General features: G+C 37.4%; 2 protein-coding genes across 2 annotated transcripts; both read left to right on the top strand.

The window, feature by feature from the left end:
- Positions 1–4593: 4593 nt before the first annotated feature.
- LOC144253924 (olfactory receptor 7E24-like) lies at positions 4594–5577 on the top strand. The gene has a single exon (XM_077796574.1). The coding sequence runs from the start codon at positions 4684–4686 to the stop codon at positions 5575–5577; it is 894 nt and encodes a 297-aa protein (XP_077652700.1). The 5' UTR covers positions 4594–4683.
- Positions 5578–14164: 8587 nt separating this feature from the next.
- LOC144253575 (olfactory receptor 7E24-like) lies at positions 14165–15124 on the top strand. The gene has a single exon (XM_077795803.1). It carries the CDS (start codon positions 14237–14239, stop codon positions 15122–15124), a length of 888 nt encoding a protein of 295 aa, XP_077651929.1. The 5' UTR covers positions 14165–14236.
- Positions 15125–16065: the final 941 nt, after the last annotated feature.

The following is a 16065-nucleotide window of genomic DNA, read 5'->3' as shown; positions in this document are numbered from 1 at the left end:
CTGTTTCCATGTGATTCCAACCCTTTTTTCCCTTATTTTGATCTAATTTCCATGTATGAGAGTTTCTCCAGTGTTTTTCACATGAAGAGTGCTGGACTTTGTCAAATGCTTTTTCTGCACCTTATTGAGGTAATGACAGATTCTTGTCCTTAACTCCATTTATGTGATGTATTAAATTTATTGATTTGCATTTGTTGAAGAGACATTGGATCCCTGGAATGAAAACCACTCAATCATGCTATACTATCTTCTTACCGTTTTTTTTTTTAATCAATATTTTTGTTAAGAATTTTTGCATCTATGTTCATCAAGTTTATTGATCTTAGGTTTTCTTTCTGTGATATGTCTGTCTGGTTTTGATATAAGGGTGATACTGGCTTTATAGAATAAATTTAAAAATATTCCTTCTTTTTCTATATCATGGAATAATTTGAGGAGAACTGGCATTATTTCTTCTTTAAAGGTCTGGTAGAACTTGGATTAATATACCTTTGTTCTTGCTCTTTTCTTTGTTGGAAGTCTTTTAATGGTTGGTTAAAATTATCAGCTTGATATTTGATTATTTAAGTTTCATATATCCTCCTATTTCTGTTTTGGTAATATGTGTCTAAAAATTTTGTCAATGTCTCATGATTTTCCATGTTACTGGAGTATAAATTTCCGAATTGTTTCTAATGGTCCTCTAGATTTCAAAAGTGTCTTTGATGATATTTTCTTTTTTTTCACTTTAATTTTGTTGCTTTGAGTCTTCTCTTTATTTCAGTTAGTTTATCTTTTCAAAGAAACAACTCAGTTGCACTGATCCTTTATATTTTTAAATTCTCATTTTTATTAATTTCAATTCTGATTTTAATTATTTCCTATCCTTTACTGATTTTGGAATTATTTGTTATTTTTCTAGGGCCTTGAGTCCTAATGTTGGATTATTTGTTTGATACTTTTCTATTTTTTTCATATAGGAACTCAGTGCTATCAACTTTCCTCTTAGAATTATCTTCATCCTGTCCCAGAGATTTTCATATATTGTATCTCTATTCTCATTTGTTTTTATGAATTATTTTATTTCTCCTCTGGTTTCTTTTATGGTCCATTTAAAGTTAAAAAGTGTGTTATTTGATCTCCAGGTGTTAAAATAGTTTTTAATTTTATATTATCATTGATTTCTAACTCAATTCCATTATGATATGATAAAATTCAAAAAAGTGTATCCTCTTTTCATAGTTACTAAGATTTGCTTTGTTCCCTAAAATCCAATGTTTTAGAAAATGTTTCATGTGCCACTAAGAAGAATATGAATTCAGGTTTTGATGGATTAAATATTCTGTAGCTGTCTCTGAAGTCCATTTGATTAGTAATAATATTCAGCTCTGATCAGTCTTTACTTATGTCTGGATGACCTATCTGACAGTGAGAGAGGGGTGTTGGAATCACCCATTATTGCACTGGGACCTGTTTAATTCTTCATTTTGAGAAGGTTTGTTTTATGCATATGTGTACCCAGCATGAGGATTTATGTTCATTATATGTTGTTGTTAGATGAGTCCCTTTATCACTGTGAAGAGACCGTTTTCTTTTCTTCCAGTTAATTTCCTTGAAGTCTACTTTGATAGAAGAGTGACTCCTGCTTGCCCTCAGTTTCCATTTGTATAATAGATCTTTTTACATCCTTTCACCTTGGTTATTTGGATCTCTTTTCCTGTAAACCAAGTTTATAAGTCAAGTTTCTTATGGTCTTATATTTGATGCAATCTACCAATCTCAGTCTTTTGATTGGACAGTGTAGAGCATTTATATCAACATTATATGAGAGATGATTTTTATTTCCTGCCATTTTGGCTGATATCTAATTCTTAATTCAGACTTGATTCTCCTTAAGTTGACTATTCTTTCAGTGTGATTCATCCATATACTTGTCTTAATTTTACTTTTCATTTTTTTTGGCATGAAATATATTTCATTGAGTATGGTTTGTAGTGCTGGCTTAGTGGTTATAAATTCTTTGAGCTTCTCCTTATAATGGAAGTTTTACCTTTCAGCTTCAACTCCAGATGATCATTTTGCTGGATATAGTAATATTGGTTGGTGTCCATTTTCTTTCAGATGTTATAAATACTTTTTCAAGGCCTCTTGGCATTTAGGGTCTTGGATGAGAAATCATTTGATTTCTGAATTGGCTTATCTCTAAAGGTGATGGGACATTTTTTTTCTTGAGGCCTTTAAAATTCTATCTTTCTTGTATATATATTAGGCATTTTCATCATAATGTGTTTTTTATAAGATCTTTGGTCTTTATTGTGTGGGGTTCCATTTGCACCTTGTATTTGTATTTCTGTCTCATTCCTAAGGCTGGAAAAGTTTCTAATATTATTTCATTGATAAGACTGTATATTTCTTTATTTTGTATTTTGAAGCCTTCATCCACACCAATAATTCTTAGATTTTTTTGTTATAATGTCATCCCAGATTTCTTGAATATTCTGGCCATAATATCTTAACACATTTTCTTTATTGTTGAGTTTATTTTCAAGATTTTACAATGTATTCAAGGCCTGAGGATGTCTTTAAAGTGGTCTACTCTATTGGTGATGCTTTCTATTGAACTCTTTGTTTGATTTATTGAGTCATTTCCACAATTTCTGTTTCATTCTGTTTCAGAATCTCTATGTCTTTATTGGAATGATCATTCAGTTTTTGTATTGTCTAAGTTAATTCCTACATCTTCCTTTATCTTATTGAACATTTTAAAAGTGAACTTTCTAAATTTTTATTCTCTAACATTTCCTCCACTGTGTTGTCAGCGGGAACAGGTCTTGACATGTTTTGGGTTGTTTGGGGTATTTTCTTTGGTGGCTTTTTCATACTGCATGTATGTCTACCCATCTGCTGATCTGATTATTGCTTCAATTTTTATGGAAGGGATTATTTAGTAAACTTCCTTTTTCTGAAGAGCCCTGGATTGGGAAAATATCCAGGTATCGATACTTTCACTCAATGTGAGTTCTTGCCATTTCCTCTTTGATAGAAGAATTAAACCCCATTTACTACAATTACTTCAGAACCAACCTCATACTAATCAGCTTTAGGAAAAACAAGAACTGGATAATATTCTCCATTCTTCCTCTTATCCAGGTATAAAATTGCACTTATGTTCATTTTCTGGCTTCCAGGCTGCCCAATGTTCTTCCTCTAGATCTTCTAGTACCTGCACAACAGAGCAAGTGGGCCCTCTGAGTAGAGGAGAGGGAGCCTAGAGAGGGATCCTCAAAATCTCAATCTCAAAAAAGGTTTTTTGGGGGCATACTGGTTATTGAACCCAAGGGTGCTTAACTACTAAGTCACATCCCCAGCCCTTTTATATATTTTATTAGAGACAGGGTCTCACTGAATTGCTTAGGACTTAAGTTGCTGAGGCTGGGTTTGAACTTGTGATCCTCGTGACTGATCCTCCTCAATCACTAAGAATGCAGGCAGGTACCACCACACCCGTCTCTCAATCTCAAATTTAAAAAAGTCTTACAGCATCTCCACCAAGTCAGTAATTATTATTACTGTTTAACAGATGAGGAAGTTTCCAGAAGTAATTATGTTACTGGTTGTTCTTCTCTGTTTTCTATTGTCCAATTCAATAGTGAAACCTGACATACACTAACCATCTCTTTCCTTCACAAAGCTGAAGTAAGAATTTCCATACAACTGGAGAATAGAATGAAGATTTTAAAAAAAGAATGAAGAATTGTTTTGTATAGTAGGTATTTCACTGATATTCTATGGGTTGATATAAAATATCAAAATTTATAGAAATATCAAATTTATACCAAAGAGAAATAAAATATTTTTAAATTTAAATATAAGTATCAAAATGTAATCTATTCAAAGTTTTTCTTAGGGCTTAAGATTTTAGAACTATTGACAGGTACAGTGTATACAAATGCTGCATTTGTGGTAAGTGATAACACTGATTGTGTGCACTTAACAATATTTACCCAAATTTAAAGTACATAAAAAGAGAAGAATATTTATTAATTTATATAAATTTTCAAGAACAAACTTAAGGGTAGGGGAATAAAAATTCAAATGAATAATGAGATTTCTTGAAGATGATTGCCCATCATATTTTCTAATTATGATTTCTCACTCATGATTTAGTTGTCAGAGAAATTAAAGTACCTGATACACAGTACTTTAGATACCTTAAATCAAATGAATTTCTCCCAAGGTGATAGAACCAAACAAGGCATATCAAACTGCTTCTGAATTTCCTTTTATTAATAAATAGTTTCATTAATAGTATTTTTCTTAATTACGAAGGCCATTACTTATTCTTTATTTTTTTTTCATAAAAGAGTATGCAATATTTTGTTGTGATCATGAACTTGTTTTTCCACTGCTCCTAGACTTCTAACATTGTTCAGACCAATGTCTCTCAAGTGGATATGGAAGAGGGGTAAATAATGCAGAATGTGAATGAAGAGTGTACAAAGACTGTGTGTTACACGCCTGAGAATCATTAATGATGCACAGTATTCAAGTGTGAATAATTTTGTGAATACTTCCATGCAAATATGTACAGATGGAGGGGTGCTTGGTACACATTTCTTAATTCTCACATTCTTTGATTTTTTTAAAAGGTGTTCAAGCAATATAGTAGCACAAAATCTAACACGTGTCTCAGAATTCCAACTCATGAGCCTTTCAGAGGACCCAGACCTGCAGCCCACCCTGTTTGGACTGTTCCTGTCCATGTACCTGGTCACGGTGCTTGGGAACCTGCTCATCATCCTGGCCGTCAGCTCTGACTCCCACCTCCACACCCCCATGTACTTCTTCCTCTCCAACCTGTCTTTTGTGGACATCGGTTTCATCTCGACCACAGTCCCAAAGATGCTCGTGAACATCCAAACTCACAACAGAGTCATCTCCTACGTGGGCTGCCTGACACAAATGTCTCTTTTTGGCATTTTTGTATGTATGGATGACATGCTTCTGACTGTGATGGCCTATGACCGGTTTGTGGCCATCTGTCACCCCCTGCAGTATACAGTCATTATGAACCCTCGTCTCTGTGGCTTTTTAACTTTGGTGTCATTTTTGCTGAGTCTTTTGGACTCTCAGCTGCACAATTTGATGATCTTACAAATTCCCAGCTTCAAGGATGTGAAAATTTCCAGTTTCTTCTGTGATCCTTCTCAACTTCTGAATCTTTCCTGTTCTGACAACTTCTCTGATAACATTGTCAAGTATTTTCTTGCTGCCATATATGGCCTTTTCCCTATTTCAGGGATCTTTTTCTCTTACTATAAGATAATTGCCTCCATTCTGAGGATCCCATCCTCGGGTGGGAAGTACAAAGCTTTCTCCACCTGTGGGTCTCACCTGGCAGTTGTTGGCTTATTTTACGGAACAGTTGTTGGAGTGTACTTGAGTTCAGCTGCATCACATTCTCCCAGGAAGGGTGCAGTGGCCTCAGTGATGTACACTGTGGTCACCCCCATGCTGAACCCCTTCATCTACAGCCTGAGGAACAGGGACATTAAAAATGCACTTAGGAGACTCCACAGCCGAATTTTCCACTCTTAGCAACTGTGTTGTTCAGTTGCAATATCTTGGAAAATTCAGCAAAGCTAAATGGTTTGCCCTGCTAATGTGCCTCTTCATAACATAAATAGTTTTAGTTTCTCACCATGTTTTATAGTATAATGGTTTCAGCCTATGTTAGGTATCAAGATTTCACTGCATTAAGATGACAAATTTTGGAGATGGATAGTAGTTAGTTTCACAAGAAAACAAATAACAATAAATGCCACTACACTATGCACTTGACAATGGTGAAATTTGTAACTTCTTTTTATTTACATACCACATTTTGAAAGTGTACTCACGAAGCCAATGAGTTTTAAAAATGAAATTAAATGTTGCTGGGTACTGTGGTGCATGCCTGTAATCCTAGAGGCTCGGGAGGCTGAGGCAGGAGGATGGAGAGTTCAAAGACAGTCTCAGCAATTTAGCGAGGCCTTAAGCAACTCGGTAAGATCCTGTCTCTAAATAAATACCAAATGAGCTGGGATGTTGCTCAGTGGGTAAGGGCCCCTGTGTTCAATCCCTAGTTTAAAAAAAATAATATTAGTGTTTTATAGTTTTCATTGCAAAGGTCCTTCAATTCTTTTGAATTTACTGATTTGCAATTTATTGTTTTGAGGCTATTGTGAATGGGATAGTTTTTCTAATCTCTCAGAAGATTAGTCATTGAAATATAGAAATGTGATTGATTTATGAGAGTTGTTCTTGTATCATGTTACCTTGCTGAATTCATTTATGAGCTCTAGAAACTTTCTTTTGGAGTTTTGGGGTGTTCTTATTATAGGAACATATCATCAGTGAATAGATAATTTGAGCTCTTCTTTTCCTGTTTATATCCCTGTGGGGACAAGTGCATGGAATACTGCATACATGACATACATTAAGGGCATCAGAGTGGCAGGCCACTTCCTTTGTGCTAGATGGATGAGCAACAGGCTGCTTACCCCATAGGCACAGTCCTGGGCATGAGGCTGTGTGTCGCAGTCCCTGTGCTTGCTCCATGGCCCACTCCTCGATTGGTTGCTGCAAGCACAGTTAGCAGAAATTACATTGGTGGGTGCCTATAATCTGCTTAGCTACTGCCTGAGTATATATACATGGTAACTGCACAATAAAATCAGACTTGCTTCCTGCTTGGTCTCCAGAGGTCTTGATTAGCAACTATGCAGCCATACTCTCCTCTCCCCTGTTCCATGGACCTCCTTACTGGATGAGAGAGAACCCATGCATATCCCTTTAATTATTTTGTCATGTCTGATTGCTCTGGCAAGAGTTTCAAGGACTGTGTTAAACAGGAGTTGTGAAAGTGGAAATCCTTGTCTTGTTCTGTTTTTAGAGGAAACACTTTCAGCTTTTCTCTGTTTGGTATGATGTTGGTCATATTTTGTCATTTATGGTCTTCATGTTGAGGTAAGTTCCTTCTATCCCCAGTTATTCTAGTGTTTTAAACATGAAAGGGTCCTGAACTTTGTCAAATGCTTTTTCTACATATATTGAGATAATCTTGTGAAAACTATAGAACACTCAAGAAATTCAGGGAGACCCGAGAAGATGAAAAGACCTACCATGTTCTTGGATAGGCAAAATGGCTGTACCACCAAAAGCACTCTACAGATTCAAAATTCTAATGATATTCTTCACAGAACTAGAAAAGAACAGAAATGAAGTACATTTGGAAAAATAAGAGACCCTGAATAGTCAAAGCAATTATTAGTAAGAAAAGCAAAGCAAGAGGCATCACAATACCAGAACTCATTATGCTATAGAGCTAAAGTAACAAAACCAGTATGGTACTGGTACTGGCATCACAACAGACATGATGACCAATGAAAAAGAACAGAAGACACAGAGCCAAACCAACCAAAAACAAAACAACAACAACACAAAACAATTGTCAGACACTAGACAGATGGCTGCCAGAAATATACATTGGAGAAAAGATAGCCTCTTCAATAAATAGTCTGGGAATCCTGGAAATACATATGTAGAAGAATTAAATTTAACCCATATTTCTCACTCTGCATGAAAGCCAACTCAACATGGATCAAAGACCTAGGAATTAGACCAGAAACCCTGAAACTGCTAGAAAAACAGGTAGACCCAACACTCCAATGTGTTACCATAGGAACCAACTTCCATAGCTAGACTTGTAAACACAAGAAATAAAATAAAAAATCAGTAAGTTGGATGGCATCGAATTAAAAACTTCTTCACAGGAAAGGAAATAAGAGAAGGAAGAGACAACAGTACAGGAGAAAATCTTTACCACCTGCTCCTATAGAACATTAATATATACAATGAATTCAAAGTATATTCAAAGTATATACAAAGAATTCAACAAACTTAACACCCCCAAAACCAAATAACCCAATCAATAAATGGGGGGAACAAAACATAGTTGAATGTTCTGTTTGATATGTGGCTGCTAACACACAACAAGGATGGGGCAAGAATAAAAATTTAGTGGTTTAGACCAAGGGGGATGAAGGGAAGGGAGGAGTAGAGTAATAGGACAGACAGCAGAACGAATTGGACATCTTTCCTATGTTCATATGTGAATACACGACCAGTGGAACCTGGCATCATGTAAAATCACAAGAATGGGATCCTAATTAGAATAAGTTATACTCTATGTGATATAATATGTCCAAATGCACTCTACTGTCATGTATGTCTAAAAAGAATAAAAATAAAATAAAAATCTCTCCTAACCAAAGGGAAAAAATAAAGAACTAAATGGATACATCTCAAAAAAGATATACAAATGGTCAGCAAATTGATGAAAAAATGGCCAACATCTCTAGCAAATTAGAGAAATGCAAATTAAAACTACATTGGGATTTCGTCTCACTCCCAACAGAATGGCAATAATCAAGAATACAAATAATAATAAATATCATCAAGGATGTGGGGAAAAGGGTACACTCATATGCTGCTGTTTGGACTAAAAATTAGTGCAACTACTCTAGAAAGCAGTATGGAAATTCCCCCACAAAACCAGGAATGGGAGTGGAACCACCATTTGACCCAGCTATTCCCCTTCTCGGATTATACCCAAAAGACCTAAAAAGAGCATACAACAGGGACACAGCTACATCAATGTTCATAGCAGCACAATTCACAATAGCTAGACTGTGGAACCAACCCAGATGCCCTACAATAGATGAATGGATTTAAAAAAGTGGCATTTATACACAATGGAATATTACTCAGCACTAAAAAACAACAAATCATGGCATTTGCAGGGAAATAGATGGCATTAGAGCAGATTATGCTAAGTGAATCTAGCCAATCCCTAAAAAACAAATGCAGAATGTCTTCTTTGATATAAGGGAGGTGACTCAAAACAGAGCAGGGAGGAAGAGCATGAGAAGAAGATTACCATTAAATAGGGACATGGGAATGGGAGAGAGAAGGGGAATTGCACAGAAGATGGTAGGAGACCCTCATTGTTAAGCAAAATTACATATAAGAATGTGTGAGGGGGAAGAAAAAAAGAGAGAGAGAGAAATGTGTCACAGTAGATTGGGTAGAAAGAAGGGAGGGGAGGGGAAGGGGGATAGGAAGAGCAGTACAATACAATAGACACTAGTATGGCCCTATGTATAAACGTGGCTGTATAACCAATGTGATCCTGCAATATGTACACGTGGAAAAATAAGATTAAGATTACGTACCCCATTTGAATCAAATGTATGATATGTCAATATCATTGTAATGTTTTGAGCAAATAATAAAAAAAAAATTTAAAAAAAGAAATAAAATAGTCAATTATTAGTAAGAATATTTCCTGAGCTTCTGACTGTGATGGTATATGATTAGACTAAGGTCCTCTGCATCTCCTTGCATTGTTCAGTCCTCCTGATCCCTCAGTGCTTGGTTGTAATTTGGATGTCATCTTTGGTTAGTGTTGGATGCCAAATGCAATAGTTGATTGCCTTCCTAATACTCATTATGAGAATATTGAAAATTCTGATTTCTTCTGAGAACATTTTCTCCTTAATCTTGCCTTTTCTCACACAGTTTCAATAACAAAGAGGTGTTTTATTTACTTGTGGATTGCATCTTGGTTCAAGTGTGCTGCATTTGCCTGGAAGGTACAGTGGCCTCTGTGGTTGTGCAGTGGGCTCTTGTACTATGAATACTTCAGTTGAGCCAGAGAAACAGAGTCCTTACACCACCATCAAGGAGGCTGCCAGCAGAACAGGTTGTTCTCAGGGCCCAAGGCACCTGAGGGCAATGCAGGCTGGAAAATAGAACAGAATTAACTCTAGTTGTGGAAATGCCTCCTCCCTGAGCATGATTTGTTTGGATGACTCTCTCCTCAACATGCTTCACAATAGAGTGGTGGTTGCTGGGTTGGGGTGGGAGAAATGGTGAATTTTTTTTCCACCAGGCTACAAAGTTTAAATTTTAGAAGATAGAAAATATTTGGATTTGGATGATGGTGATTATGGCATAACAATGTGATTGCAATTTTGTCACTAAAGAGTGTACTTAATATGGTTCAAGTGATATTTGTTTGCATTGATATTTTATCCCAATAAAATGAACATTAATCACAGATGTATCTTTAAGGAACACATAAATGAAAGAAAATAAATAGAATATGTAAACTTTTTACTAATTAGAGTTAGGGCCAGAAACTTATGTGGACATTCAATTTCATTTGTCTTCCCCATTAATGATGGAGAATCCTTAGAGATGGGGATTTCATGGACCAATTAGTCTAATTACAAGCTCTGTGTATTGATCTTCCAAGGTCCTATATTAGTGCACAATTAGCCTGTGCCTGCTGCCCTTTAGTGGATGGTTCTTGTCCAGTGAGCTGCATGGCTGTGTCTCCTCCTGGGATTTTCTGCATCAGGAAGCTCCTGATGACACAATCTGTTCCTGTGGACACAGTTGCTCCGTCGCTGAGCTCCACACTTGGTAGGGCCTTAGGATCTGCACTTCCTGGTGATGACCCTGCAGGGAAGCAGCGTGACCCAGTAAGTACAGAGTGGGCCATGGAAGTGGGAAGGACTGGGGAAGTAGTGTTACCTCAGCACAGGGACAAACACCACAGAGTAGCCACATGGGAGGGCACCACATGCATGTTCAACTTGGGGTTGTGGGGTTCAAGCTTTTGTTTCAGGGGGAGATGAGAAATCTTATCCAAACTGTGCTGTCCACCCACACTGGTTCTGATTCTCACATAAATATCACCCACAACAGCACAAAATGAATCCTTCAGAAGTATTTCTTAACTTCTAAGAAAGGACTGTGATGGTGATGATAAGATGATGAGGAGGATGGCAGAAAGTGCAGGGCTTCCCAGGCTCAGGTGCTAACCAACTACCTTTTTTTTTTCTTTTCATAAACACCATCCTACTTTAGTTATATGTGTCCACATTATTATTATTTTATAGAAAATGAAGGCGTGTGTTATACTTTTGTAACTTGTACTCCTTTGTTAGGTGGGAAAGAGTGCAGCCATGTTTGCACTGGGGCTGCCTGACCATGGACACAGGTCATCACAGGAGAACCCTGGCAGGCTGTCCCATCAGGAGGTCAACCAGCCACTCCTCTTCCCTGTCCTGCAGAAAGAGAGCCTTGCCCATGGGCTCTTCCTTGTGAGATTCCTGGGGATCACAGGGCAGAGCAGTGGGGTTCCTGGTGCATGCACAATAGAAGGACATCCACAAATCACAGGAGAGGTCACAGTGGGGGAAGCTGATGGTCATTCAGATTAGATCACAATCTTGGGCCCCTTCAGAACCTCTGGGGAGCTCCCTCCATGCTCCTCCATGCTTGAAAACAGCCCTCTCAATCTCAAAGCAAAATTAAGGTCAGGTTTGATTTCATTTCCCCCCAAATACTGGAAATATTTTAAAAATGTACCTCATATTTACTAGCAGAGAAAATGTCTGGGCCCACACTGAACACTGTCAGGTGGGAAAGAATTAAATAATTAAATCAATCCTTTCCAGAGTCTTTCAGCCCAGTCACTGTGTCTGTAAAGCAGTCCCTGGTTTCACTGGTGTCTAGACTCAGCCCTGTCATCTGAATTCATTTCCCATTGATGCAACTACAGTAAGGATAAAGTAGATACTTGGTTCTTTTATGTGAATCATATGGGATAGGGGAATAAAATGAGGGCATGATAAATCTGGATATTATTGGTACTGTTAGTCCTGATAGGTTAATCTTCATTCCACTCAACTAATATATCCAGTGACCTGAAGTGACCGTTTTCCTGTTTCTGGATGGGACACTTTATGTTTGCCCTTACAGATGCATGTGCAGTGCATCTGGGAGGAACGGCTTCCTTTCTTCTATTTCTTACACCCTGGAGCCTGAGTTCTGCTTGGCACAGGGCGACGTCTTGAGCAAGTCTGTTGAGAATTGAAGCACCCCACCCTTTTCCCTATATTGACCAAAACGAATTTGGATGAACAGACTGTGGCCTCCTGACTGTCCTTTCATTCCTTCCAGCAGTGTCCATGGGAATAGACAAGTTCAAACAGTGTCCTGTCGTTTATGTCCATGTTTTGGGCATAGGGACACTTTACTTTTATTTAGTTTCATCCACAGTAGGCAACTATTCAGAAACCATGGCAGAGATTTTCATGGATTTGAATAAAAGCAACAAGGCAGAAGCTGAAGGGGCACCTAAGACTGCAGCCTTCCACTGAGACCTACAACAGGGTTTCACTTCATTCCGGCCTCCAGTGCCCTTGACCATTGCTTTCCTCCATAATGTTAATACTTAACATAATTATGAAATTTTTTACTAAGATAACAATTTCCAAATATTCATTGAGTTCCAAATGTTGCACATGTTGTGGAGATGGTGTTATAATCTGTGTTTCCCTTAAGCAGTGAGCAAGGAGAGGAGGAGAGATTCACACACTGTGCACACACTGGCAGGTGATGCAAGTCTGAAATGTTGCCTGCCTGACTCCAGCCCAGGGCACTGGCTCTTCTGTTAGAGCCACAGTAAAGAGTATTCCCTGCACAAGACCAAACTTCTTCAGGAGTCATCAAGAAAATATTCCTAGTTAGGGTGAAATTGCATTTCCATGATACATATTAGGATGGAGAAGATGTAGGTGATAGTGACTGTTTTTGTAGATACCTAAATGTAGGTCATTAAGAGTAAATTTGGACACAGCTTTTGCACTGGAAATCAACCAATCATGTCCTGACAACATATTATCCAGACACTGTTATTTAAGTGACAGGGAGACTGCTTTGAAATGATTGTTATACTAATATACCACTGAATTAAACCATGATGTCCTTTCTATCACTTTGCACCAGAAAAGACTTCGCAGAAGAGAAATGTACTTCATTGAGAAATTAAAAGCTCAGGTTAATATAAACTTGTAGATTTCATGGCCAATGGGCATTGTTTTGCAAATTACTTAGATGATTTTTTACCTATGTTTTAGGCAAATGTGTGAAATAAAAGTGTTTGATAGATGATTTTGACATGAAAACACAAGCAGATAATTACACCTCTGCATTTCATAACAATAAGTATGTTTGGGGAATAGGTTTGCAGGAAAATGGAATCAGGTAGAGATATTAAGACTCAAATTTCTTAGGTAATGTTTCAGATGTCTATCCAATGTTAGTCCTGGCACAATTATTATCAGATTTATATGTTTCAATATAGGTGATGGGAATTATGGACAATAAGAGTAGGTAATATTCATGAAGAGTGTTCTATATGGCAGGATATTGTTAGATATGGGATTTCAGATCTGGTGTAAGAAAGAACCACTGAGAACTTCACATGTGGATATGCTGATATAATTGGTATTAGTCTGACATCACTGTGTATGGATATTCTAAAATATAGACAGGTAGACTTAATAATGGGAGAGAACTACGAGTTATGCCACTTGAAAGTTTTTTTTTTAATTTCCTCATGACAATCATACAAGGTAGGTAATTACTACCTCCAATTTACAAATGAGGATGTTTCCAAGAAGTTGTTACATTTTTACTTGTTATACTCTGTTTTGTACTGTATCCAAATATTTCACATAGAGAAATGATAAATAATGAACCCAAGTGTACTTCACATAGCCTAAACAGGAGAATTGAAATCAATGTGTCAAGAATGGCTGACCAGAGAACCCATGAAGAAGGACTGAGAATGGAAATAAAACTTGAGTTTGGGGGCTTTCCTTGGTGCTAGATGATAAACAATGTACTTGATGGTTTGAGATAAAAAAAAACTATGAAGCACGTTTGGCAGGCCAGATAGAGTACAGAATCAAGAAAAAGAAAAAAAAGGGTAGGGTCATTTATATAACAGATATTTGGCTTACATTATATGGGTTGATCATGGGCTTCTTCTCTGCTCCTGGACTTTTAACACTGCTCAGCTCAATGCTTCTTAGGTGAGTATAGGAAGAGGGGTGAATGATGGAGAAGGTGATAATGAAAGAAAATGTAGAGACTGGGTGCTTCACTACTGACAGTTGAAGGTGTATGGACCTAAAGTGTGAGCTCCTTCCTTGTGCATACTTTAATTCAAATATTTCCAGAATGAGGAGAGCCTGTTTTTCATATTTCTTTTTAACACCTTTTTTGCTTTTTTTTCAAAAGGTGTCCAACCTACCTACAAGAACAAAATCTAACCCGTGTCTCTGAATTCCATCTCATGAGCCTCTCAGAGGACCCAGATCTGCAGCCCGTCCTCTTCGGACTGTTCCTGTCCATGTACCTGGTCACAGTGCTTGGGAACCTGCTCATCATCCTGGCTGTCAGCTCTGACCCCCACCTCCACACCCCCATGTACTTCTTCCTCTCCAACCTGTCCTTGGCTGACATCGGCTTCATCTCCACCACAGTCCCAAACATGATTGTAAACATTCAAACTCACAATGATGTCATCTCCTACGTGGGCTGTCTGACACAGATGTCCTTTTATGCCATTTTTATTTGTATGGATTATATGCTTCTGACTGTGATGGCCTATGACAGGTTTGTGGCCATCTGTCACCCCCTGCATTATACAGTCATTATGAACCCTCGCCTCTGTGGCTTCTCAATTTTGGTATCATTTTTGCTGAGTCTCTTGGACTCTCTGCTGCACAATTTGATGATCTTACAAATTACTAGCTTCAAGGATGTGGAAATTTCTAGTTTCTTCTGTGACCCTTCTCAACTTCTGAGTCTTTCCTGTTCTGACACCTACTCTATTAATACTGGCAAGTATGTTGTTTTTGCCCTATATAGCTTTTTCCCCATCTCAGGGATCCTTTTCTCTTACTATAAAATAATTTCCTCCATTCTGAAGATCTCATCCTCAGGTGGGAAGTACAAAGCCTTCTCCACCTGTGGCTCTCACCTGGCAGTTTTTTGCCTATTTTTAGGAACAGGTACCGCAGTGTACTTTGGATCGGCTGTATCACATTCTCCCAGAGAGAATGTGGTGTCCTCAGTAATGTACACTGTGGTCACCCCCATGCTGAACCCCTTTATCTACAGCCTGAGGAACAAGGATATCAAAGGTGCCCTTTGGAAGCTTCACAGCAGGGCAATCTAATCCCAGCTTCCGTGGTACTGGTTGCAATGTGTGTTGGAAAATGCAGTAAAGTTACATACCTGGTCCTGTTCAGATGTGCCTTATGCTAATTTCTCACCAAATTTTACAGTAGAATGGTTGGAACTCCTGTTGGCAAGGGATGTTTGGAACATTTTTACATTGGAAAGAAAGTTCCACTTTTGTAAGATAAGGAATGGTGGAGATAGACGATAGTGATGTTTTGGCAACTATACCTATATTTAATGCCACTGAGCTTTGCATTTGAGAATGGTAATAATGGCAAGTTTTTTTCTTTTTTTTTTTAATTTAAATTGATCATAATGAATGTGGCTTTAAGAAGGTAGTATTTTCTAAGAATAAATAGAGGAAATCAATAAAATAAATAATCTTTTTTAAAATTTGTTTTAATTACTGAAAAACTTCTTTTTTAAATTATTTTTTTAATTTGTCGTAATTAATTACACATGATAGTAGAATGCATTTATGCACTTTGATAGATCATACATAGATGGGATATAATTTCTCATTTTTCTGAGTGTATATGTTACAGAATCACATTGGTCATGCAGGCACATACATACATATAGTAATAATGTCTGTTTCATCCTACTATCTTTCCTATCCCCACATCCTCTCTCCTTCCCTCCCATCACTTCCCTCTACCTAATCTAAGGTAACACTATTCTTCCCTAGTGCCCCCCACCCCCTCACCTTATTGTGAATTAGCATCCACATATTAGAGAAAACATTCAGCCTTTGGTTTTGTGAGATTAGCTTATTTTACGTAACATGATATTCTCCAACTCCATCCATTTACTGGCAAATGCCATAATTTCACTCTTCTTTAAAGCTTCTTTTATACTAAAAATTACTGAAAAGCATTATTTGGTGCTCATTTTCCAAACTTCTTATCCCACCATCCTTGTTAGGACAATCTTAGA

Source organism: Urocitellus parryii, chromosome 3 (genome assembly GCF_045843805.1).
Source record: "Urocitellus parryii isolate mUroPar1 chromosome 3, mUroPar1.hap1, whole genome shotgun sequence".
In the NCBI taxonomy this organism is placed as follows: Eukaryota; Metazoa; Chordata; class Mammalia; order Rodentia; family Sciuridae; genus Urocitellus; species Urocitellus parryii.
Note: the sequence above shows the minus strand (reverse complement) of the source record. Positions and strands in the feature narration are given on the sequence as shown.

Excerpts from the sequence above, each read along its gene's own strand:
- LOC144253924 (XM_077796574.1), top strand. The coding sequence starts at position 4,684 with ATGAGCCTTTCAGAGGACCCAGACCTGCAGCCCACCCTGTTTGGACTG.
- LOC144253575 (XM_077795803.1), top strand. The coding sequence starts at position 14,237 with ATGAGCCTCTCAGAGGACCCAGATCTGCAGCCCGTCCTCTTCGGACTG.